The sequence below is a fragment of the Siniperca chuatsi genome, linkage group LG18 (genome assembly GCF_020085105.1).
Source record: "Siniperca chuatsi isolate FFG_IHB_CAS linkage group LG18, ASM2008510v1, whole genome shotgun sequence".
Lineage (NCBI taxonomy): Eukaryota > Metazoa > Chordata > Actinopteri > Centrarchiformes > Sinipercidae > Siniperca > Siniperca chuatsi.
In genome coordinates, this window is record NC_058059.1 from 27596765 (window position 1) to 27623470 (window position 26706).

The window sequence follows — 26706 nt, forward strand, 5'->3', positions numbered from 1 at the left end:
GGAAGCAGAAACTGATTCAAACCAGCATGAAAACAAAATAACAAACACAAACTGTGAGGAAAATCAGACACAACACTGCATTTATTTTTCTGTCTCTTCCGTAGCAGAAAAGTCTTCATGAGGATTCAAATGTTGACAGAAATTTGGGACTTTTGGAAAGCTGTTCAAAACCAAAGTTTCAATTTTAAAACATGAGCAACAATATTAAAATAAACATTGTTTGTCTGTCAAAACTTTTTTTACACAAAGCAAACTGCAGTGTTTTTTTTTCTCCAAAATATAATTTTTCATGTGTTCAAAGACACAGAACTTGCTTATAAAACATCCCTTTTCTAATATTTCAAATATTTTGGCATGAAAATATTCTCATTTAATCATTTAAACCTGTTTAAACTCAACTGTAAAATCTCAGAACAACATCAACACAGAGAAGAAAGTAAACTTCTTTTTATTGAATGGCTGACATTCCAGCAGATTTGAGTTAATCTGCCCAGAGGCTCTGGCAGCCATGTTGAAATTAGAATATAACCACGCTTGAGCTGCTGATGATAGAATAACCTGCCTTTTCAGTGTGAGAGTAGACTGAGCCTGGCAGTCAGCAGGGTCAGGTGTTTATGTGGCTACAGGCTGTTAGTGGTTGAAGTGAATCTGATCAGACAGAAAATGAAGTGTGTCCTAAACACAGCGTGGACACTGCCTGTCCACACTCTCCCTGTCTCTCTGTCCTTCTCTGCCCTCCTCTCTTCTCTTCTCTTCTCTTCTCTTCTCTTCTCTTCTCTTCTCTTCTCTTCTCTTCTCTTCCTGTTTCATTTTTGTCTTAATAGTTCTCTTCTTCTTGTTGACCTGAAAAGTCTTTACTGTCAGCTCACGTCTTCTTTTCCACCCCTGCTGCTACTGTGTGTTTTTTGTTTCTGATGCAGAAGCACTATTAGTACTAACAGCAGTACTGACAGCAGCAGTTTTAGGAGATTTAGGTGTACACGTAGCTTGTTTAGCAATGATTGAAGTGGCAGCATAGTAATGACAGAAGTAGTGGTATTAGTGATCGCAGCAGTGATATCAGTAAGTATAGTAGTAATGATTATAATAGTATAGATCATACTGTAGCAGTAGCAGCAGTAATATTAGTATATCAGTAGCACAATATAGGATTGTTATAAAATATGGTTATTTACGCTGAGTGAATTCTGCCAATACAAAACAATTTTGTGTTCATTAACCCTTCCCACTCTTGTCTCTCTCCAGGTCCTCTGAAAGTGGTCATCCCCACTGAGTCTGTCTCCTCGTACCTCGGTGATACCGCCCTGCTGCGCTGTGAGGTCTCGGGCGACCCGACACCGATCATCCGCTGGCAGAAGAACCGGGAGGACCTGCCACTGACCTTTGACCTTGACTCCCGTCTGGCAGTGCTGCCGTCTGGCTCGCTGCAAGTCAGCCGCGTCCAGCCTCCAGACTCGGCCACGTACCGCTGTCTGGCCGACAACCCCGGCAGCACCAGGACGGGGACGGACGCTGAGCTCCGAGTACTCCCAGGTAACTGATCGAACAGTGATGTATTGCAAACACATGGCTGCTTGGTTTATTGATCCATTGAGTACCACATATGTTCCAATCAATGTATTAATAAGTCTACCTGCCTTAAAGAGCTACTGAGCCTAAATAGTTTCATTTATCTGGTTTCTGTGGAGAGTTTTGACATCCCACAATAGTAATGGAGTCTTTTCTGCCCCAATAAACCAAATTTTTGGCATGAAATATTATAACATATAACTCTCTGAACATGTATAACATATTTGAAACATTACTTGTGCCATCAACCTTCAAAAGCGGACTTATTTAGATTCCCAGTCTTGTTACAGTGAAGTACTGCACCAGCAGATTTACTACATGGTGAGTTTCCTGCAGTCATCATTTTGTCAGGTAGCAATTTTTGTTCATTTCCTCCCAGTGCTGGATGTCTCATTTTAAAATGAAATGTGATGTAATGAATATATAGTGAGTGTAAGATGTGATTTTAATAATGTGTGTGTGGGCTGAGAGGAAGCAGCTTCTCATCACTCTACAGGGAGTCTGTCAGCCGCTGATGGTAATACGGTTATACGAGTCCATACAGTGTCCACTTCATTACTCAGATTACAGCTCAGGTTAGCTCACTCTCTTCCTGGTTAAACACTACTTTGACTCCAGCTCATGAAGTGCTCGATCCCAGCTGGGGGTCTCTGGAGGCAAAGCGTCGACCTTCAGCAGGATAATCACACGTAGGTTTCTTCGCATTTCAAATTCCCCACCCGCTTTTCATCACAACTGACCCCCCCACCCCTGCCACGTTTTTCACGTTTGCTTCTTTGATTACGTGAACACCTTGTTGACTGGTGAAGTAACGGCAGCACACTCTTTGTATTACATGTAAATCAGACAGCTTTGGCATTGTTGGAAGGTATATTTTATTCTTCTTTGATGGAGCCATGCTAGCAGTTTCCCCCTGCTTCCAGTATTTGTGCTAAACTATAGGCTAAACATGTCCTGGACCTGGACCTGACACTTCATGGTACATAAGATTAATAAAGGTTTAATGATTTTCACGCCATAATGCTGTTAGCATGATGTTGGTAAAGGGACAGCACATTTTCCCACCCTCTTGCCATGCAGATGGTTTCACAAGTCGAGGTTTCCATTTTAATCCTTTTTTTTATCCTTTTTTCTCTTTGATCTGTATGACTTTTTAATAGAACAGATGGATAAAGCTTTAATGGTTCAAACTCCATAAAGGTTTTATTAACTTTGAGTTTATAAAGTTTTTATCAGATGGAGCCATCAAAGGGGCTCAAAGGTCAAAGATTGTCAGATGGCACCATCTGATTCCCATGTGTCATCTCCAGGTAATGCATCGCTGTCCATGTGACCTTTGACCTCTGTCCTACTTTTTGCTCTGTTCCAATAGTAGAGTAGCGAGAGTAGAGAGTAGTGGAGTCAGTCTGAATAAAGATTAGTCAGTCAGACAGATTAATGACTAAAGAGATGAGACGTCAAGTTATGGTGTACACATAGTTTTACAGCAGGTGTAACCATGTGTTATTTGGTTGGCCAGTTTCAAGGTTTACTACAGCGTTGAGATTGGTTCATATCTGCCACTTGGAGCTCTTCAAGGTTTGGATGGACATAAAACTATACTGAGTAAATAATCAGTACAAAAGATGAACAACTGGGTTCTTTGAAAGCCAAATGTGCAGGCCTGTGGACTATGAAGGTATTATTGGAGCAAAACAACTGAGCACCTGTGACAGTGGAATCTGTAGTTGAAAATAGTCACCCATGTGTATCAGTACATTTGAAGTCACAGAGAAAAATACTTTAGGAGTTGTAAACTTAGAATTTGTTTTCTCTCCCACAAACACAACAGTTACACCTTCTCAAATTCTTCATTGCAGGTGCACAAATCCTAAGGTACCAATCACAAATTAGGAAACTCGTACACTCGCAGTTTTGCTACAGTTGCTGCAGTGATTATAGTGCAAAACCCATTCACACACCCATATCAAAACATGTGAAGTCACACAATTTGCACATCCGCAAATCCGTATGTGAATTCATGCACCTGTATAAGTACAGTCCATTTACCATCTGTAGAATGTTTTCTCACAAATAATTTTATTTTTCTTGGATATTTTTCTAGCACAAACACAATAAGTCAATAAATACAACTGCTTGAATCTGCTGCTATGAGTCTCAAATGCAGTATTTTCGCTCACAAATGACATCTGCATGCTCCCTTTTGCACCACAAATCTCATTAAATGTGGAGCAAAACTGATTTGTGAACCTTTAGAGCCAGGGGTGGGCACAGTTCAGAGATCAGAACCCTTTTGGCCAATCAAGGGGGCTCGTTTGGGCGCCTGTCCGTCTATCGTTTTTCCAACCCAGTTTAGATGAAACGTTTGCAACTCCTCCTTCTGTGTCTTCAAATATACTGATACACATGTGTGCCTATTTGCTACAACTACAGATTCCACTGTCACAGGTGCTCAGTTGTTTTGCTCCAATAATTTTATAGTGGGCATACCCACTCTCATATCTGTACTGTCTATAATGAAGCTAGAGCCAGCAGATTGTTAGCTTAGCTTAGCATAAACACTGAATCACGGGGTAACAGCTAGGTTTCCTGTGTCCAAAGTTAACAAAATCCCCCTTCCAGCACCCCTAAAGCTCATCAATTAGACATAAAGATGGCATCTTGTACTAAAACACAGTAACTTTGGAAGAAACCCACCTGATATGGCTAACTCAGACTGCTGAAGCCTCATATTAACTTGAGATCAACTTTAGAATACATTCTTACACAGAATGAGGACTGTGGATTTTGTCATCCATTAGTTGCATTGGAATCAAGATAGGAAGGGATCTCTTAGCAGCCAGTATGAACAGAAAGAATGATTACACTGTACAATGTACCCTTCTAGTTTTTAAAAGAGCAACTCTTCAGTGGCTGATTAGTAATAAAGGGTAAGCTGACTGAGCACACCTCTTTTTCACAGGCACACTGAAAATACAATAAGGTAACAAGATCAGACAAACATAACAGAGCCTGTTTGACTGTGCAGTGAACTGAATGAAAGGTTTGTAAACTGGATGAATTATACAATAATTATGTTTGGAGACAGTTCACCTGTAAATATAGTCGTATCGTATATACTGTATATATACTGAAGTTAATTTCATTTTGATAATTTTATTTCAACTTTTCAGAGGTGCATAGTGCTGAAAAAGAATATGAATCACAAAATATGGCACAAATGGCTTTCCAAACAGATGTTTCGTCTTTGTCTACATGGATGTGTATATTTTGTGTGTGTGTGTGTGTTGGTATCAGAGAGTGTGTCCTGGTTCCTCCTCCTCATTGTGATGCAAGCGGTGTCAGTGTGTCATCTGATTTGCTGACAGCCTCCTTTGGCGGCGTGTCCGTGAAAACATTAAAAGAGTCACACTTTCGTTCAGTGATTATCTCTGTGATCCCTCGGTCTTTACTCTTCTCTGTGACCAACCAAACAAAATCTGCTGTGTGGACGTTTCTCCTGCTTCTTCTTCTTTTGTCTCCTCATGTTCACTGCCCAGGTGTCTGCTGATTATCTTGTTTTCTGTTTCTGTTTCTTTTGTTTTCTGTTCCTCAATCCCGAGGTCATCCTGAGACATCTTATTTATTGTATGTTGGTGATGCTGAACATGAATCAGACAGCTCTGTCCCTGCTGCAGGAAACACTCACTGAATAAAAGTCTATCATATATACTGTATATATAGTGAAGTTAATTTAATTTTGATAGCTGGAATTTAGTAGTTGTTGAATTAAATTTTTTTTATATAAAATGTACCTTTAAATGAAACAAAATGACGTTCAATTAAACAAAATGGGATAAGAAAAAACACATTATAAAATATATAGTTTATAATGCAGAAAATACTGATTAACTAAAATATGTAAACCTTTAAAATGAATATATGATCAATAATGTGAAATATAAAATTGTTTACACAATCAATTTATATAACCCGATGAAAAGACAAAATAAAATGATTAATAAATATAATAAAATAAAGTGAAAAATAAAATTGATAATAAAATTATATTTATAATGGTAATGAAATGGTAATAAAAATGATAATACATTTAATAACATAATAATTAATTATAGCATTTAAAATGATCATATACACAGTCAAATTTAGAATAAGACGTAAACATCAAGTGTAACCCGTAGATGGGGAAACAACTAACTAATGTGAATTTAAATCAATGTTCTTTTTTTTAATCATACGTTAATGCTTTTATTTTCTTCAATTACTTCATAAAATGTAAATCAGCTCAATTAGATTCATTTCAGCCTGAAGAATTTAATGAAATGACTAAATGCTCATGTTGAGGATTAATAGAAGATTACCAGAATATTTCAGGTTGGAGGTGTGTGTGTGTGCGCGTGTCAGTGCGTGTTGATGTAACTTCCTGTCTCGTCGTTCTTTGAGAACCTTCTAGCCCTCGGGCCAACCTGAGGGCAAACACAACCTGACCCACTGCAGAGTGTGTGTGTGTGTGTGTGTGTGTGTCTGTGCGTGTGTGTGCCTGTGCGTGTGTGTGTGTCTTCAGGCCTGAGTCTGAAAACATAAAAGCTTCGACCTAAGTCTACTTTTAAAAAAGCCAATAATGAGATAGCGTCATGTCAGTGCTGCCACATCTGGCTTGAAATTCAGATTCAGACGATATCTTGGCTATGTATTCATGTACTTTTAAGAACCGTATGATGCTTTGGTACCAGGTTCCTCCTTGTGTTTCCACTGTATTTCACAAACTGGGACTTGTGTTGATCCACTTTGTAGTTTCTCCACTGCGCACATTGTGATGCTTGATTTTTCTATCATCTTGTTTCTACTTTTAAAATTTTCCCTGCACTGTTTGGCTGTGTCTTGCAGAATTGGGAATACAAGTTTTTGCATGGGAGACCACTGTTACTTTCCTGTTTCCTAGCAAAATGGTGATGCTGGCCTGTCAATAATGTCAGTAATATGTGTATGCGTATATATGGCATTCTGGGGGGACCAACAACGCATTTTGTCATTTATTATGTAAGACTTTTTGGGCTCTAGGGATGGAAATGTCAGTCGGTCAGTCCACCACTTTGGTCCAGACTGATACAACTATTGAAGAGACTGGCATGAAATCTGGTTCAGACGTTCATGGTCCCCAGAGGATGAATCCTCATAACTTTGGTGATCCTCTGACTTTTCCTCTAACACCATCATCAGATCAAAATTTGACCAATACTTTTATTTATGACCAAATAACTTGAAAATTAAAGACATTCACATCAGTCACAACTGTGTGTTTAGTGCTACTTTGAATTTTACTTTGAAATTTTGAATACTTCAAATTTTTCACATCTTTGCTCACCAACACTACAAAACCACACACTCACTAGTGACTTAACATGTTGACCTTTCTGCTCACACCATCCTCACACAAAAATAAACAATTCTGTCACACACATGTCTTAACACTTGCTTGCTTTCAACATGATAAGGCCTGCTGATATAGGTGGCCAAAGATGCCATTATTCTGACACCACCCTCTAGCCAGTTGCTACATTTACTTCACCATCACTGCTAAAGATTTTTTTTTACTTTGGACCTTAACTTTTAAACATCTTACTGTTTGGTTTCTTTATCTTCAGCATTACGGCTTTACAGAGCCGCTAGCAAGGCTATCGAGTCTTGTTAAAGTATTGGTTAACCTGCGCCATACAGAAGCAATAGTAAAATGGTTGTTGCTGTTGTGGTTGTCATCCTTGTTGTGATGTGATGTCACATCTGCTTGACCAATCGCGATCTGCAGCACTGAAAGTACCTGGAACCTGCTTTTAGTATCACCTCCTGTCCGGATTTTTCCCAGTAACCTGTTTTCTTGTGTGTTTGTAAATGTACTGATTAGCTGTCCATCTCATTCATCAACTGTCCTCACCAGGCTGACTCATATCCAAATGATCTGTCTGTTAAATGGGCTAACAGTTTTCAGTAGCTTATATGCTAATTAACCAAGGGGCAAATCAGGTGCTGTTTTTATTATTTGATTAATTTATTTCATTTCCTGCCCACAGTGAAACCTGAAAGCTCACAGTGAAGTTGGGGGTCTCAATTGATCATTGTAGCTGTAGCTTGTAAAGATGGTAGGAGATATTGTATGTGTGATCCAATGGCTGCCTGTTGGGATTACACCTCACTAGGTACACAAGAAAAGATAAAGACTGAAGCATGTCACATGTGCGCCTCTCAGAGTCATAGTGGACTGACGCATTTATGGAAACAGAAGCTACAGCACACAGTAATATTTTAGACAATAGTGTGCTTCACTATTCTTCATCTTTTTGCCAGGACTTTGGGAAGGGCCCTTTCTTTTTTCAACATGACAATGCCCCTGTGCACAAAGCCAGCTCCGTAAAGAAATAGTTTTCCTAGTTTAATGTGGAAGAACTTGACTGACCTGTACAGAGCCCTGACCTCAACCCCATCCAACACTTCACTAATGATCCTGTGTCTAAGTGGGAGCAAATCCTTGCAGCCAGGTTACAACATTTGGTGGAAAGAAAGAAACCAGATAACTGGAGGCTCTTATAGCAGCACATTAATGCCCATGGCTTTGGAAAGACATGTTCAATTATCACATACTAGTGCAATGTTCTGGGGTGCACATACTTATACAATCCATAATATAATATAGACCATGTTCCACCTTTTCACTCCCACCTCTCTCTCTCTCAGAGCCCGGGGTGAGCAGGAACCTCCAGTTCTTCCAGCGTCCATCCAGAGTAACAGCTCTGCTGGGAACCGACGCCGTGCTGGAATGTTCTGCCTCCGGATACCCAACTCCGAGCATCCAGTGGAGGAGAGGAGAGGAATTGATCCAGAGCTGGTCTGGTCTAACCATCTGTCTGTTGTTTATATTACACACTAGCCTAGATAATCCATGTTTAACCCCCATGGTAACAACCAGTAAGGGTATAGTTTTACCCATTAGAGCCCAGCATGTACCACAGCATGGCCTAGTCATTAGTATAAGTCTAGTAAATATATATTATATTTTTCTTAGTGTCAACACATTCCATGTGCAGACCCAAACCAACAATGAATGTCTCCTACTAACAGGTATTTTGTGTATGTATCACAGCCTGATATATCTTCTTCCTCTGAGGCATAGAGCTCCATTGATGTCCAAAAACTATTAAACACACATCAATGAGCCACACTGTTGCATTGTATGCATTGTATGCATTACATGTATTAATCCAATGCTGAAAATAGTCCCCAATAAATGCACTATTTCTTCTTGTTTGAGTAATGTTAGCTAAAAACTACAGTGAGCAGCTGTTTTAGGAAATTACTGAGCCTTTTTCAAAGATGAATCTATACTATGTATGTGTGTGCCGTTTTTAAGATTTACGGCTTCAGTAGGAACCAATGGGCTTAGACAAGGTTGGGAAGTCTGAAAGTACTGAGGGACAAACTGACATTGTTGGTTTTGGTCTTTTCACAGGATTTGTTGACAATGAGAAAAATAAGGAATTAACCAGACTTATCCTTTAAGTATCAAAGCTAACTTAAAAAAACATGTTTTTATGTAAGTTATCAACTGATAAAACAAACATGCTAAAGGAAAACTATCTCACGCTTCCTTTCTCTGTAGGAATAAGAAATACTCTCTGCTGGCGGGCAGTAATCTGATCATCAGGAGTGTCACTGACGACGACTCTGGCAGTTACAGCTGTACAGCCACCAACAAGAACCACAACATCACTGCACACACAGAGCTGAGTGTACTGGGTGAGCCAACAAGTATTTTTGTGGCATTTATTCCTTTATTTTGATAGTGACAGTAGAGAGGTGACAGGAAATGAGGGCGACAGAGGGAAAGACATACAACAAAGGTCCCCCGCTAGACTTGAATCAGGGATGTTGCGATTTCATGGTAGGCAAAGGGAAAGCCTCCACCTAAATCTAATTCTAATATCAACCCTAAAACATAAACCATAAACAGGGACTGGACTAAATGTCCTGACTCTTCAAACTCACATAGGTCCTCACACGGAAGTACAAGAATTCATACACACAGCTTCAGTGCTCAGCGTTGTGTGGAAAATATAATAATGAAGCCATGTCACTTCTTAAAGCTCCTAAGGGAAGAAATAGAGAAATCGTGACTGTAAACTGTTAATAGCCTGACATCCCCAAAACAATAAAAATAAATAAAATAGAATAAATAATCATCCACATTCCTCCGCTGACAGAAACCTGTCTGCAGACACTTTCAGGGACAGAGAATCAAATCCAGAATCAAATGCAGTCTTTAAATATAAAATTGGAGCCGTCTGTTTGCTTCAGGAGGTTTTCATAAATAAAATATGGTTGTATTTATTGTCTGACTGCTCCTCATCTGCTGCTGGATTCACATTATAGCTGCTCATGTATTCAGACACCTGAACAACAGCTGATTGTTAGTGTGGATTTCCATAACAAAATACCGGTAAATTTTACCATTAAACGATTATGTTGAGGTAAGTATTAACATCCTATCAGGCTATTTTCTATAGCACTGTTGCTTTTATGTTGCAAAAAATAAAATAAAATAAATTTACCTCATCACAAAAGCCCCCTTATTTGTGTCCACAAGCCAGAAAAAGACATACCCAAAATAAAAGTTTCTGCATGGTAAAACATGGTAGACATGCATTATTTTCTTGCCTTTTTAAATTTTCTTTAGGTTTGAATAAAATCTTTATATAATATTTTTTTTTTTGTTTGTTTTGTTTTAAAAAAATTGTGAAATGTTACCCCTCACCCAAAAACAGCAAGGACATATCAACACATTGCATTGTGTGAGATAATAGGTACACATTTGAAAACTTTTTAGGAGAAATTATCCTTTCAGCCTCCACCAAATCATTTAACTGGGTTATGGACCCATATAGTTCAGCAGTAGTTGTCGGAAAGGACACGACATGACTATGCTGATCTAACTTTGGACAGTTTTTGGTTGACTGCTGCCAAAGAATTTCCAATCGCAGCAAACAGAGTTATTTCAACATTGCTGCCATTTTCCACAACATATCTATCATATCTCAGCTTTTTGAGCCTAACTGCTGTAAAAACTACAAACAGAGAGCGACTGAATTCCTGCCAGGATATCAGCTCTATGTTCCTCTAAACAAGGCCAGGTTTTGCACTATAGTATTATATATATATATATATATATAGTATAACTAAGTCCTTAATAATATTCTGTTCAATTTTATTTATATAGCACCAATTCATAGCAGAAGTTATCTCATTGCACTTTTCCTATAGAGCAGGTCTAGACCATACTCTTCATGATATTATTTACAGAAACCCAACAAATCAAAGAGAGAGAGACGCACAGATATGATCTCTTTTTCTTTTTGAAGTTTAGCTAACTGGTTAGTTTCATCTGGCTTGATCGATAGATATAATTGGGTATCATCTGCATAACAATGAAAGTTTAGTGAGTGTGAGTTTAGAGTGTTTCCTAATAATATTGCCTAAAGGAAGCATATCTAAGGTGAATAGAATCAGTCCAAGCAAAGAACCTTGCGTAATGCCATGACTAACTTTGGTGTGCACAAAGGACTCACCGTACAAACTGAGATTGATCTGACAGGATTTAAACTAGCTTAGTGTGGTTCCTGTAATGCCAATTACATGTTCCAGTCTTTGTAATAGATGGTCAATGGTGTCGAATGCAGCACTAAGATCTAACAAGACAAGTACAGAGACAAGTCCATTGTCTGATGCAGTTAAAAGGTTATTTGTGATTTTCACTAGTGCTGTCTCTGTGCTATGATGCACTCCTGACTGAAAATCCTCTTATTTAGAAAGTCATGCAACTGATTGGCGACTGCTTTCTCAAGGATCTTAGAGCGAGAGAGGGAAGGTTAGATATAGGTCTATTGTTGGCTGAAACCCCTGGTTCAAGAGCAGGCTTTTTAAGAATAGGTTTAATTACAGCTACTTTAAAGGACTGTGGTACATAGCCTGTTAAAAAAGACAGATTGATCATATCCAGTAAAGAAGTGCTAACTAAGGGTAACAGGGACATCCTGAATGCCAAGAGGAGGGACTTTACCGATGGTATTAGGGAGGAGGTGAGAGCAATACAGGCTGAACTGAAGGTGAAGATCAGGGAGGCCAAGGAGAAGTACAGGAGGAAGCTGGAGTGGAAAGTCCAGCAGAACAACATGAGAGAGGTCTGGAGTGGCATGAAGAGCATCACTGGCTTCAGACCGACTGGCAGCAGAGAAGTTGAAGGCAGCTTGGACAGGGCCAACAAACTTAATCTGTTCTTTAACAGATTCGACACACCGGCTCCTGCTCATCCCCCCTCTAACTCAGCTGATGTCTGCCCTCAGACTCCTGTGAGTCCACTGCTCCCCCCCTCCTCCATCTTCCTGGGAGAGTCCTACTTTCCCTGCAGCCAGCTCTCAGGCTAACGGTCCTCTCCAGTATGACGACCCCCCCCCCCGGCTGCAACCTCTGATGTGTGCCTGACTGCTGACCAGGTGAGAGGACAGCTGATGAAACTCCACTCAAACAAGGATCATGTTTTTTGACTTCTCCAGTGCTTTCAACACCATCCGGCCAGCACTGCTGGGTGAGAAGCTGGCAGAGATGCAGGTGGATGCCCCCCTCATGTCTTGGATTGTTGACTACCTGACTGGCAGACCACAGCATGTGCATCTGCAGCACTGTGTGTCGGACAGCGTGGTCAGCAACACTGAGGCCCTGTCCTCTCTCAACTTCCTCTTCACCATCTACACCACAGACTTCAGCTACCACACAGAGTCCTACCACGTTTCAGAAGTTTTCTGATGACTCTGCTGTGGTGGGATGTATCAGCGGTGGTAATGAGACTGAGTACAGGGCTGTGGTGGGTAACTTTGTCTCATGGTGTGAGCAGAACCATCAGAATCAGAAATACTTTATTGATCCCCGAGGGGAAACTCTTTTGCTACAGCAGCTCACTATCACATCAGTGCACACATGAATAGAAGTACTAAGCAAAAAATATATATAATACATTATAATACAGGTCAGAAAATAAATTAAGTACCAAGTGGGTATAAGTATAAAATAAAATAAGTGTGAAGTACAAAGTGGGTTTACCGGTTGATGATAATAATACGGTATAAGGTAATAGTGCATGAACTGCCAAGTTAAGTGTAGCTTATTAAGATTATAATGAGACGGAGGATATTGCACAGCAGTAATAGAGGTATGAATAAATATCAATATCAATAGGGAATTTTAAATTGAAAAGAGTATATTGCACAGGAGTATTAACACAGAATATTGCACAATTATGTCAAGTATTGCAGAGATGTAATGATCAATGTCCAGTTTAATGACTAATGGACATACAGACTAACACTTAGGAGGGAGGAGTTAAAGAGTTTGATGGCCACAGGCAGGAATGACTTCCTGTGGTGCTCTGTGGTGCTTTTGGGGGGAATGAGTCTTTCGCTGAAGGTACTCCTTTGTTTGACCAGCACGTCATGGAGTGGGTGGGAGACACTGTCCAAGATGGCATGTAGTTTGTCAAGCACCCTCCTCTCTGACACCACTGCCAGAGAGTCCAGCTCCACCCCCACAATGTCACTGGCCTTATGGATCAGTTTGTTGAGTCTGCTCCGCTACCCTCGACTTGCTGCCCCAGCATGCAACAGCATCTGCAGCTCAATGCGACAAAGTCTAAGGAGCTGGTTGTAGATCTACGAAGAGCCAAGGCACCAGTGACCCCGGTTTCCATCCAGGGGGTCAGTGTGGACATTGTAGAGGATTACAAGTACCTGGGAGTACACATGGACAATAAACTGGACTGGGCTAGGAACACTCAAGCTCTTTACAGGAAGGGCCAGAGCCACCTCTATTTTCTAAGGAGGCTGATGTCCTTCAACATCTGCCGGACAATGCTGCTGGTCAAACAAAGGAGTACCTTCAGCGAAAGACTTATCCCCCAAAAATGCACCACAGAGCGCCACAGGAAGCCATTCCTGCCTGTGGCCATCAAACTATTTAACTCCTCCCTCTAACATCATTGCAATACTTGAAATATTGTGCAATATTTTCTGTTTAATACTCCTGTGCAATATACTCTGTTTTCAGTTTAATATTCCCTATATATTGATATTTATTCATACTTCTATTACTGCTGTGCAATATCCACTGTCTCATAATCATCTTAATAAGCTACACTTAACTTGACAGTACTCATTATTGCACTTACATTACTTATTACTTATATTATTACATTGTATTATACTGTACATACTTATTAACCTGTGAATCCACTTTGGTACTTACACTTACTATCGCTTTTATACTTATATCCACTTTGTACTTAATTTATCTTAGCTGTATTATAGTGTATTATATTTTGATTTGCTTAGTACTTCTATTCCTTCTATTCCTATGTGCATTGATGTGATAGTGAGCAGCTGTAACGAAAGAGTTTCCCCTCTGGGATCAATAAAGTATTTCTGATTCTGATTCTGAAAATGTCTATAAGCAGCCTAGTTGGAATGGGGTCTAAGAGACAGGTTGGTGGCTTAGATTAATTAATCTTTCAAGTTAGTTGAAGAAGGTCAATAGGTTTTACAGCTGTTTCTAAAGGTTCCTGTCTTTGAAGGTAAATCGGTACCACGGTATTACGTACTATGGTAGGCTACTATGTTTCATTTTGTAACATTTGGGATGGCGGTGTGCCTTTTGTTTGTAGTGGAGTATTTTCACAGTATGGTATTAGTACTTTTACTTAAGTAAAAAAAAAATAAATCTGCGTGGTCTTTGCATTGTAAGGCTATGACTATGGTAAATGGTAAATAGACTGTACTTATATAGCGCCTTTCTAGTCTTTCTGACTACTCAAAGCGCTATGGATCACCCTTAATGGCTTGGAAAATAGCGAAGTTGTTGTTGTTCTCAAGGTGGGTGGAGACTGAGTGGAGGGCAGTGGAGATGGCATCCTCTGTGGATCTGTGGTATTATTTCCGCTGGTGGGGGTGTGGACATGCTGGTGAAATTTTGGTAAAATAGTTCTAAAATAAAATAGTCTGTTTGATTCACCAGCTACAATAAAAACACTCTCCGGTTGTTTTGTCATGTGACTGATACTCTCATATAGTTCCTGAAGTGCATTTTTTAAATTTGCATCTGGGGGAGCAGCAAAAAAAAAACAATAAAAAAACACTGGTGAATTCCCTGGACACATAATATGGTCTACATCTCTTAACAGTAAAAATGCAACATCTGGGGAACAATGTCCATCCACTTTAACTGCGTTTGAGCATCAAGCATCATTCATGTAAACACAGTCCACCTCCTCTCGTCTTACTGGAGTCTTGCGTTCTGTCGGCACGGAGCACGTTCCGCCTTCCTATCCATTTTATTTTCCTGAGACCAGACATTAGCCAGGAGTAGACTGGGTAGTGTAATAGCATCCAGTCCAACCTGAGTTAGCTTAGCTCTTATGCCACCTCTCTTTCCTCTCTTCCTGTTTTGGTCACACCGCTTGTCGTGGCCGTCTGGCCTGGCTGGTCTGGTTGTCAGGCCGGGAGATGCCGTGAGCAGTGATCGTCTCAAGGTCCGCTGCACTTAATCCAGTCCCTGCACTTCCTTTTTGGATGTTGATGAGTGTATTACTGTCATAAGTAATATGTGCTTCAGTAGTGAAGGTGAGAAAATAACAAATTAAAACAAAAATGTAGCAAAGTTTGAGGGAGCCACTTGCTACATGCAAAGCTGTTGCCATGATAAACACAAGTTAAAGCAACCATTTTAAAAAACAATTAATGAAAACTACAATAAATCTACACATAACTCAAACTCTAATATCCCCATTAAATTCTAATAAACATACAACTCTCATGACCTCAAACATTATATATTTATCCACACATTGAACTCAAACTCTATCCAGAGTGATTATGCTGTCTTCTCTGGCCTCTCGCAGAAAAGAACCAGCACCACCTAACACACCAGCCTTTTTTCTAAAATCCACTGCCAATCAGTGAGCAGATGGTGCAAATCTAGTCACTATGTACCCATGGTTACAGAAAAAAAGAAGATAAAATGGCTAGAACGAAGAAAGAAACAAAGTATGAAAGGCAGAAGGGAAAGAAAGGTGGTTAAAAAGAAAATCAGTTTAAAGAAATCCTAAATTTAAAGCTGACGTGATCAGAATTTATTTTAGCATTTATGATAAACACACAGAAACTGATGCTTTAGATTTTCTACACTTCATTTATTTCAATCTGTTTTTCTGTCATTTCTTCCCATTAAAGGGTCTTTGATAATACATTTCAGAGCTGAAGCAGACAAGGATTTAAACTGAGGCTTTTCTTATCATGACGAGCCTGCAGCTATCCGTGAATACGCTCTGGATTTATTTATTCATCCCTCCATCTGTCTGCCTTTTATCTCTCTCTGCCTCATCTGCAAATTAAATATATTTGATAAGTTTACTTACATGTTACATTTACACACTTTCTCTGTATATTTATGGACTTTTGTGTGGGGATAACAAACATATACACGCACTCACAGGAAATGTTAAAAGTTTCTGTACAACAACTCATGTCATTCTCTTCACTCTCAGTGGTTGCTGCTCTCAGATTCTCTTTTTATCACAAATACTGTTTTCATTTTACTAATTATTTCCATTAGCTTTTACTTGCCATTGTTTCAGTTGCTGCTAAGCTATTGTCAGTGAAGCTTGACACTTCCTGTATAGTTGTTTCATGTGAAAAGCCCCCCAGCGTCTCACAGGGCATAACCACTCCCTTTTCTGGTAGACTTTTAATGTGAAACATCTGCAGAAGTGTTGAGTTTCATCGGCAGTAGCTTAATAGTGATTGAAAAAACGGTAATGTAGTGATAGGGCTATTATTGCAGACTCGTATTTGAATTTTTATAGTATATGGTACTCTCAAACAGGGTGAAAAGACATGTTTTTGTAATTCAAGAACTATGTAAGTGAAAAGTCATTTAAGTCATTTAGTAATTAACCCACTGATTATGTCCTCAAAAAGTCACATTTCACATTTACTGAGTTCATCCGTGTTTATTACTGTTTAATGTTTCAGTATTAAATGAAAAATTAAAATAAAAGGTTGGCTGTTGGCTGTTGTCGGACACGTGACAAGTTCACTTCTCCAGTCTCTTTCTTGCATTTATATTAAACTAATAAAGAAGAAATATGTTGTGCTAATATGCCCCGTTACTTTGTTTTCTAAATGGAGGCAGATAGATGGTGATTTATATCCACAGTGTGGTGATGTATGAAGATGTGTGTGTTCTGACTCCACAGGGCAGTGACCATGATTAGATGATTAGGATAACGAATGTGTGTGTTGTTTCCCATAATAATGAGTGCAGCCTGGCTCATTAGCCGGTTCCTGTTAGCAGCTTAATGAAAGCAGTGAGAAACAGAGCCAGTACTGCAGCTATCAGTCATATTCAGTGCTGCTGTCCGCGCAGGTTGCTGGCGTTAGCGCTGAATGCTAATGGAAAAATAAAAAAAGACATACAGGGAGGACGAGAGACTGTCCTGTAACCAAAGAGTAACAGGCTTCACCCCATACACCATCACCACATGACAATGACCACAACTGACAATGTTTCAGTGTTATAAGGGTTTTTATAGTGTTGTGAGTGTTCTACAGCGTTGTTAGGGCATTATAGTGCTGTTATAATGTTGTTATGCCGTTATAGTTTGTTATAGTGTTGCTATAAGAGTATCATAGTGTTGTTACAGTGTTATAATAGAGGTAATAGTGTTGCTAGAGTGTTGTTATGGTATGTTTTATAATCTTCTTATACGGGTGTTGTCATAATGTTTTGTGAAGGTGTTATAATATTGTTAAAATATTGTTATAGTGGTGTTATTTATAAATGTTAAGGCTTGGGATGGCCCGATGAAGTTTTTTTTGGCCCCAATACAAATCCAAGTCCTTTCATATTAGGTATCTGCTGATTCCAAGTCTGATCTGACATTTATATTTGCCTAAATATTGATTAAATATGTATCTCACACATTGGAATAACAGCTGTAGATACCTTACGTTCCAAATACTGTAGGTCCTGGTTCAAAGCTATTAAGTTTGGAAGCTTAAAATGTATTTATATGATATAAATGATTGTTTAAACTGGAGAATGTGATGATCATCTAGACAGAAGACGTCTCACTCTGTTTGAGTTGTGAAAACTACAAAAAACAGTCCACTCACGATTGTACGGTGGTCCTACAGAGTGGAGCTCCTTCCCTTACAAAAGATCTTTGGCTCTTTTGGAGTGCAGATACTGGCTTGCAGCAAGCACTTTTCCCAGACAACAGCCAAGTTATTGTTGGCCTGTTATCAAGTTACTCACAAAATTAACATTAATAGACCTTTTTCACGGCACATATTTTGACTTATCATAGCAGGAAAAGTACAGATGTATCTGATAACAGTATAACAGATAGCAGCTGCATTCCATTTTGTGTCCCAGTATGCCATGACCAGTGAGACAGCATACACAATACTGGGCTCTGAAACTGACACAACTAAATTGAATGTAGCCTTTATTAATGCTATTAATTACACCTGTGCTTATCATGCTGCAACATCTTGAATTGTCTGCCATGAAAAAGGTCACTGCCATATTGGGTTTATATATTGTAAGATTTGTTTAGTCTTTGTGGTCTGCGGAGATTTTCTCACATCGCTGTGGAATCATGACCCTGTCTAGGAAAGACCACACACACACACACACACACACTTTCCTAGTTGTGGCCCGTGGGGGTTCCTCTCCTGATTAATTACAGGTTCTGTGAATTACTGTGGGTGTTTTAGAAAACATTTAACAAGCTGCCAAACTCCCCCGCTGAGCCACTGGCCAGCCTGCTGTTGCCCGACCAAAAAGACTGAAAGACATGAAAGAGAGAGAGGAGAGAGAGGGGGCGGGGTCACAGAGCTCCCGTAGAGAGAGGGAAGTCTTCACTAATACAGAGGGAGGATATAAGACTGTCAATATGTCCACCAGTCCAGCCAAGACCAGGACGTTTTCAGCCAATCAGACTGAATAAAGTGTAAAAACTGCTCATCACTCAGATATACTCAGTTGTTTCTCTGTGGCTCCATGTTGGATTAATTCATGACGTCCTGGAAACAGTTTTTAATACAAAAATAACTTCAATTTAATTTGAAGTATCATGGAGAGTTGGAGGGAACAGAGGGATAAATATCTCTTAAAGATAACTATTAGGCAAAAGAGCAAGCACTTGGCAAATGTGAAGACACAGAAACACAGCTGTAATGGATAAATAGGAGGGCCTTACCATATTAAAGAGCAACCACTTACATTGGACAGACCAATTTCAATTTCAATTTTATTCATATAGCACCAAATCATAACAGAAGTTATCTCAGGGCACTTGTCATATAGAGCAGGTCTAGGCTGTACTCTTTATAATATTATTTATAGAGACACAACAATTCCCACCATGAGCAAGCCCTTTGGTGACAGTGGCAAGAAAAAACGTCCTTTTTAGAGGGAGAAACCTCGAGCGTAACCAGACTCAAGGGTGGGTTGAGAGAGAGACAGAGAGAGAGAGAGAGAGAGAGAGAGAGAGAGAGAGAGAGAGAGAGCATACAGTAGCACAATGCAAATTCCACATAGGGTTAATATCAAATAATAATAATAATAATGTAATGGTAGTGGTAATATTAATTTGAATAAAGTAATAATAATAGGAATGATAGTGGTAGGAATAATAATGATAATAATAGTAATAAGACTAATAATAACAACTGTAGTAGCAGTTGTCGAGCAGGAACACAGGGGCAGCAAGGGGCCACAACCACAGATCCAGTCTCTGCAGCTCTGGAGGCAGAAAAGCTGCTGAAAGGTGTGGAGAAATTCTATTCTGGATTTTACAGGGAGGCAGTGCAGAGAATCTAATATTGGAGAAATATTAACTCTTTTCCTAGTTCTTGTCAGTACACATGCCGCAGCATTCTGGATCAACTGAAGAGTCTTAAGGGACTTATTCAGGCAGCCTGATAATAAGGAATTGCAATAGTCCAACCTTTTGAGGTGAGAAACTGGGATGCACTCTGTGAGCCTCATGGAGAGGACATTGATGGGCTCACTGAGTGCATCACTGGCTACATTAACTTCTGTGTGGACTGCAATGTCCCAACTAAGATGGTCCATTGTTATTCAAATAACAACTCGTGGGTAACAAATGATATCAAAGACATCCTGAATGCCAAGAAGAGGTCCTTTACCAATGGTAATAGGGAGGAGGAGAGGGCAATCCAGGCTGACCTGAAGATGAAGATCAGGGAGGCCAAGGAGAAGTACAGGAGGAACATGAGAGAGGTTTGGAGCAGCATGAAGAGCATCACTGGCTTCAGACCGACTGGCAGCAGAGGAGTTGAAGGCAGCTTGGACAGGGCCAAGAAACTTAATCTGTTCACAGATTCGACACGCTGGCTCCTGCTCATCCCCCCTCTAACTCAGCTGCTGTCTGCCCTCAGATTCCTCTGAGTCCACTGCTCCCCCCTCCTCCATCTTACTGGGAGAGTCCTACTGCCCCCTCAACCGACTCTCAGGCTAACGGCCCTCTCCAGACTGACGAATCCCCCCTCCCCCACCTGCAACCTCTGCTGTGTGCCTGACTGCTGACCAGGTGAGAGGACAGCTGATGAAACTCCACTCAAACAAGACTACAGGCCCCGATGGCAACACCGTCTGGCCAGCCCTGCTGGGTGAGAAGCTGGCAGCGATGCAGGTGGATGCCCCCCTCGTGTCCTGGATTGTTGACTACCTGACTGGCAGACCACAGCATGTGCATCTGCAGCACTGTGTGTCGGACAGTGTGGTCAGCAACACTGGGGCCCCTCAGGGGACTGTCCTCTCTCCCTTCCTCTTCACCATCTACACCACGGACGTCAGCTACCACACAGAGTCCTGCCACCTTCAGAAGTTTTCTGATGACTCTGCTGTGGTGGGAAGTATCAGAGGTGGTGATGAGACTGAGTACAGGGATGTGGTGGGTAACTTTGTCTCATGGTGTGAGCAGAACCATCTGCAGCTCAATGCGACAAAGTCTAAGGAGCTGGTTGTAGATCTACGAAGGGCCAAGGCACCAGTGACCCCGGTTTCCATCCAGGGGGTCAGTGTGGACATTGTGGAGGACTACAAGTACCTGGGAGTACACATGGACAATAAACTGGACTGGGCTAGGAACACTCAAGCTCTTTACAGGAAGGGCCAGAACCGCCTCTATTTTCTAAGGAGGCTGAGGTCCTTCAACATCTGCCGGACAATGCTGAGGATGTTTTATGAGTCTGTGGTGGCCAGTGCTATCCTGTATGCTGTTGCGTGCTGGGGCAGCAGGTTGAGGGTAGCTGACGCTAACAGGCTCAATAAACTGATCCGTAAAGCCAGTGACATTGTGGGGGTGGAGCTGGACTCTCTGTCAGTGGTGTCAGAGAGGAGGACGCTGGCCAAACTACATGCCATCTTGGACAATGCCTCCCACCTACTCCATGACGTGCTGGTCAAACAAAGGAGTACCTTCAGTGAAAGACTTATCCCCCTGAAAAATGCACCACAGAGCGGTTGTGAGCAGAGGTCTATAGATTGCCTGGGAATGAAACTCACCACTAAGCTAATGCGCACACACCTAGCACACAGTCCTTATGAAATCAATCTGACATCTGTCTCTGTATTTTCAATCCTACCTCTTACCAACTCCTTTACCAACCAATCTGGTTGGTTAACAGCAACACAGTTTAGTGACAAATCAACAACAGACCCAGTTTTCAAGAGGAAACTGAAATTTTGCTTTCTGGAAGCATTTGGAGGGCTCTGATGATGCCATGTCACAATTAATTGAGGGGGAAACGTTATAAATTGGTTGATAAATCTCCTGGATACAAATACAGATAGTCACTTTGCATGATTCCCCAAATGTATTCCACCATAAATCCCTTGACATCCAGGTCACATGATGTAACTGAAGCTCTTATACGGCAGTTGAAAAATTATAATGGTCCTCATTTCTTCATCCTCTTTTGTCTCCAAATCTGTCTTTCTTTCTTTAAAGCGTCGCCAGCTGTTTCGTCACGTATGTTCAGACTGTTTAATCTGTCTCAGTGTGCTGCTCATTTCTTTCTGCCTGATCGCAGGTTTTTAATGCGCCCACTGAGTCCCCGCCGACCAATCAAATCAACTTGACCTGCTTTTGTCTCTTAAGCTTTGTAATCCAGTCACAGAGGGCAAAAGATAAAGGACTTAACGTGACTTTTCAGCGTGACCTGACCCTGACAGGACTGACCCACTCTGTGGTTACTACCCATCAGGCTCTGTTTGAGCTTAAAGTCAACTTCTGATTATCAAATATCACCCACCACGTGTGACCTTGTGGAGAAACGTCTTCCACAGCTTGTCCTGGAAAGTACACATGTCTCATGAAAGTTGATCAGTTACAGACATCTGTTCATTTTCACCATCTGTTGTCATCTCTCTCTGCGCTGCAGATTGCTTCGATGTTTGTGATGAATCTTTCCATTCCTCCTTGCCGGTCAGATCTCCCTCCGTTTTTCTCATTGCTGTCCTTAATCCTGCCACCAGTGTGTTCTTTTGTTTGGGAATTGATATTATGTAAAACAGTTCTCACTGCTGGTTGGAGGTGATTTTACAATTGGAGGTTATTCTGATGGGTCTCTACAGTTTTAGCACAATCTGTTCTACAACTGAATTTGCAGTGCAATGATTTGTCTTTCTTTCCTTCCTTTCTTTCCGTCTTCCACACTCAGCAGCTTGTTTGACCTTTGACCTTGCACTGCTCTCTCTCAGTCTGTGTTAGTTTCTTCCTCGCTATGATGTCACAGTTTGTCAGCGTCCTCCCTCCTCCTTCTTGCCTGTTTGTCTGCAGCGATTACCTTCACGCCGGCTTCACCTGTTTGTCCGGACAGACAGCTCCAGCTGGGACGGACAGGTGAGGTCAGCCTCGGGTCTCTCGGTCGGGCTGCGTCTCTCAGCAGGAACACAGCTGTACTGATCTGACAGGATTTGGATCAGGCCGGTTGGACAGCGAGGGCCGCGCCGAGCTAATTAGACATTATACATATCCACTGTGTCATCCCACCCCAATGACTGCTGCTACTGCCCGTTAAACTGCTGCCATGGCAACCAGCTGGAAGTCTGTGTTCCTGCTGTGAGGTGCAGCAGAGGAAGAAACCCCCAAAACACATCTGTCCTTCATTTCTGTGTTCAGAAAGCAGAGAACAATCAGTCAGGGGCCTTTTTAATCAGTGTTAAAAACAATAATAGCAATGGTGGAAGTAGTAAATGCAGTGTACAAATAATAGCATGTTCTCAAATAAAGGCTGGATAAAAAACATGAGAGTGCTAAAGTTACCTGTATGCAGTGCTTTCTTTACCCTTACGTATCGGATAGTGCCCTGGGTTCATATATTTCATTCTCTAGTTTAGATTAGTTAAACCCTATTCCTATTTTTTGAGTACATTTTAGAATGTGTTAACCAATAACTGTTCCCCCCGGTCTAAGACTTCACTATGTTAACCTCGTCCACCCGTGGTGGAATGGAAAACAGGAAAAATCTTTTTTCTCCCACGTCACCAGAGGAGCTACCAGGCTTCCTCCCAGTCACCTGAACACTGTCTGGTTAGTTCAGAATGTCCCCTGTGACCAGCTAAGCTAGTTAGCTGGAAAGATTAACTACACAATATCAGCTACTGCATCGATATTTGCTGTACTACTCACAGAGCACACACACACTGCTTTTCAAAGGTCTTTGAATTTTACCACGCTCTAGTTTCTACAATGATATATCTCAATTTACTACATTTCTCATCTTCTTTCTGACTTGCTTTTCTCAGAGCTCCGCTTGCAACTACCGCTCACACACCTGCCTCACTCAGCCACCCTACTCCTACTCTAGCCAATCCTATTACAGGATGTTCACCAAGTACACAGCAAAGCTGCAGAATATGTTTATATTGATCCAAACATGTTAATACTGACCAGGACACATTTATACTGAACAAAACAGATAGATAACTACTATAGGATCACTAGGATGTAATGATATTTAGGGGCAAATTAAATTGCCCTAGAGGCTACACCTACTATACTTTGCTGTACTATAACTGTACAGTATATGGTAGATTCAGTGTAACGTTAATTTCCACTGCACCAATTCAGTCAGTACAAAAGAGTCATGTTTTACTCACTACTCTGCTACTCTCACTTTATATCTTTAACAAAAAAAATTATTTCACTGAGTTATTTCTGATTACTTCTACTTTGCCATTTGAATCATTGCTAAACCTCTGTCAATAAAACTTCCTGCAGATATTTCACATTAAAAGCCTACCTAGAAAGGCAGGGATTGTGCTGTTTAATGTAAAACATCAGTGCAGGAGGTGTTCAGTTTTTTGACAGCAGCTCAACAGCGATCGACAAAACCCAGCAAAGTAGAAGCTATTCTACTATCTATTTAGTAAATGAAAACTGTATTTGTGTTAAAAAGAGAAACTCAGCAGCAGAGTGTTTAGTATGAAGGTGAGTTAGTGCTGTGGGAATGTATATTTTCATTTATCAAGACAAGAGGAGCAAACAGTAGGCTATTAACAGCAAACTAAGGCAGGAGCAGATCAGAAAACAGGAAGGCTTCTTACTAAAATGTAATAAAAAACAACTTATTAAGATTAGAAATAAATACCTGTCTGAAATATAATTTCAAATTGAAGCCTAGCTCTCTCTGTTGTGGAAGTAAATAATGGCCATTCCATTATTACAATTTAACTGGAATAGGGTTTTTTAGGTGTTCCTTGTTTTGTTTTTTACCTTCAGTGCTGCTATAATCTATCTTCTCGCTGCCCTCTGCGTGATGAAATATCATTTCAAATTAATTCTGTTCAGAAATGAGATTTCACTTGTTTGTTTGTCAGCGCTAGGTCAGAGGACAATCAGAGGAGCAGGACGTAAAGAGTGAGCTCTTACTGACTCAAAAACATCCATGTTAGATCTTTGAAAAATAACTGTAAAAGTCTGTTTTTCAGTTCACCCTAAGCAAAGCCCTCTTTGCTCTCTAAACTTGTGGCAGACAGGTTTGTTGTTGCTTACATTGGATCCCCTTTAACCTGTCAGAGAGCCAACATTGACACCACCAGCTCCACCCACTGCAATCAGCAGATCGCACTCACCTGAGTATTGAATACACACCTGCCACTAATCATCTACTCCACACTATATAGTCTCACTCCCCCGGTTCACTCACTGTTTGGTCTCTAACCTCTTACGAGAACTCAACCCGACCACAGCTTCTCTTGACAACCCCTTTTGGACTTTTGACTTCTCCGTTGTGTATTTTGTCAGCTCCCGGCTTTCCTGCCACCCGTCTCCTCCAGTGGATCTTGCTACCAGCGCTACATCAAGATAAGATCCATAGACTTTCCTAGCTTAGCTCCTGTCATTGCTTTTCTCTGTCTGGCTGTTTCAATAAACTCCCTCGTCTCAGTACTAACCTCTGTGTCCCGTGTCTACCTGCTGACATAACCCCTTCCAGTCACAAAATTGATCACACATTGTAGAGCTAATATTCTACTTTATTGATTTCTCTTTTTGCACATTTAATATATGTAATTATGAATTTTATAATATTTATTTGAAATAATATTTAATAGTATATAATATATTAACACAATATTTTAATTATAAGGGGCAGTCTGTTTACTCAACATAAAATGTCTGTTCCTGAGTCCAGGATGGAAACTAAGGGGGACAGAGCTTTTGCCATCAGGGCCCCGAGGCTCTGGAACAACTTGCCCGAAGACATTAGGTCGTCTGAGTCAGTGTCTTCTTTTAAGTCTCTTCTCAAGACACATTTTTATCGGAAAGCATATCCTGATTTTACATGAGCTGTCTGTTTAATTTATTGCTTTTATGTTTTTTATCATTCACTGTGGTATTTTATTTCTCTTGTTGTATAGCACTTTGTATTTTGTTTTGATAAGTGCTCTATAAATAAAGTTTTATTTATTTATTATTATATACTCAGCCTGTGAAGACAGTTGTCTAATGTTTTCTGTGGCTCTGAAGGAGCTTTGTCAAGTCAAAATAACCCTGATGATGTCATTGTGATGTCATAAAGGGTATGGCTTCTTGGGCTTGGACACTTTACATTTCTAACAGAAAGTCTGCATTGCAAAGGGTAGGGAGGGTCAGGTGAAATGATGCTATTCATTGCATTATGGGAGACGTAGGATCATTTTTGGATCTTGACCCATACTAGAGATTAACATCAGGCTATCTCGGCCTCTGTTGCTTAATTTTGATCATTCTTTTTTAATCTATCTCTTGTGAGTTCCCATTGTGAGGAAGTGCAATACCAAATCACTGGAGTAACCCTTTAACAGGGAAACACGTTATGCAGGACATGGTACGCAGATCACATACATTTAATGTCAGCGATGACGGACACGGGACAAGAATGTTTTGCAAAATGTCTTTTAGCAGCAAACCGCTACGCAGTTGTGCCGTGTGTGTGTGTAGTGAGTCTCCGTGGATGCACTTAATGACAGATAATTGGTGGTTAAATGCAGATATAAAGAGGCTGCTAACGAGTTTCTGTTTGCACAAAGAGAGTTTAACTCAGACTGAGTGCGTGTGTGTATCTAAAGCTGTAGCTGTGTGTGTGTGTGTTTGTGTGTGAATGTCCTTCACTGGGTACTATCATCTCACACACACACACGCAGCAGATGTTCATTGAAATGAACGATGGAGCTGATTTCCATTTGAATGCTGAGTGGAAGTTATTACCGTGCAGCTATACAGAGGCAGCCTCACTGATACTGTGTGTGTACGTACGTGTGTGTGTGTGTGTGTGTGCTTGTGACAGATAGAGAGAGCGAGATCACAACAGCTCATTCTTTCCTTATTGTTTTAAATTGGTGTTGGTATTATCAGATTGCATTAACTTTTTGTTATTTGACTGAACATTATAAAATAATGTCAGTTCTAAATGATAATCCAAGTGAGAGTGTGTGTATCCAGACAAGGACGAGTCAGACTTGTTGTGTCTG

At 40.6% G+C, this 26706-nt stretch overlaps 1 protein-coding gene across 4 annotated transcripts in view; it reads left to right on the forward strand.

Annotated features, from left to right (window-relative positions):
• dcc (DCC netrin 1 receptor) overlaps positions 1–26706 on the forward strand; it is a 298212-nt gene that overhangs the window by 108693 nt on the left and 162813 nt on the right. For all 4 annotated transcript variants that reach the window (XM_044173877.1, XM_044173878.1, XM_044173879.1 and 1 more), the window contains 3 exons: positions 1246–1533; positions 8299–8449; positions 9221–9357. In XM_044173877.1, the coding sequence (XP_044029812.1) occupies positions 1246–1533; positions 8299–8449; positions 9221–9357 (576 nt within the window). The remainder of the gene's footprint in view (positions 1–1245; positions 1534–8298; positions 8450–9220; positions 9358–26706) is intronic.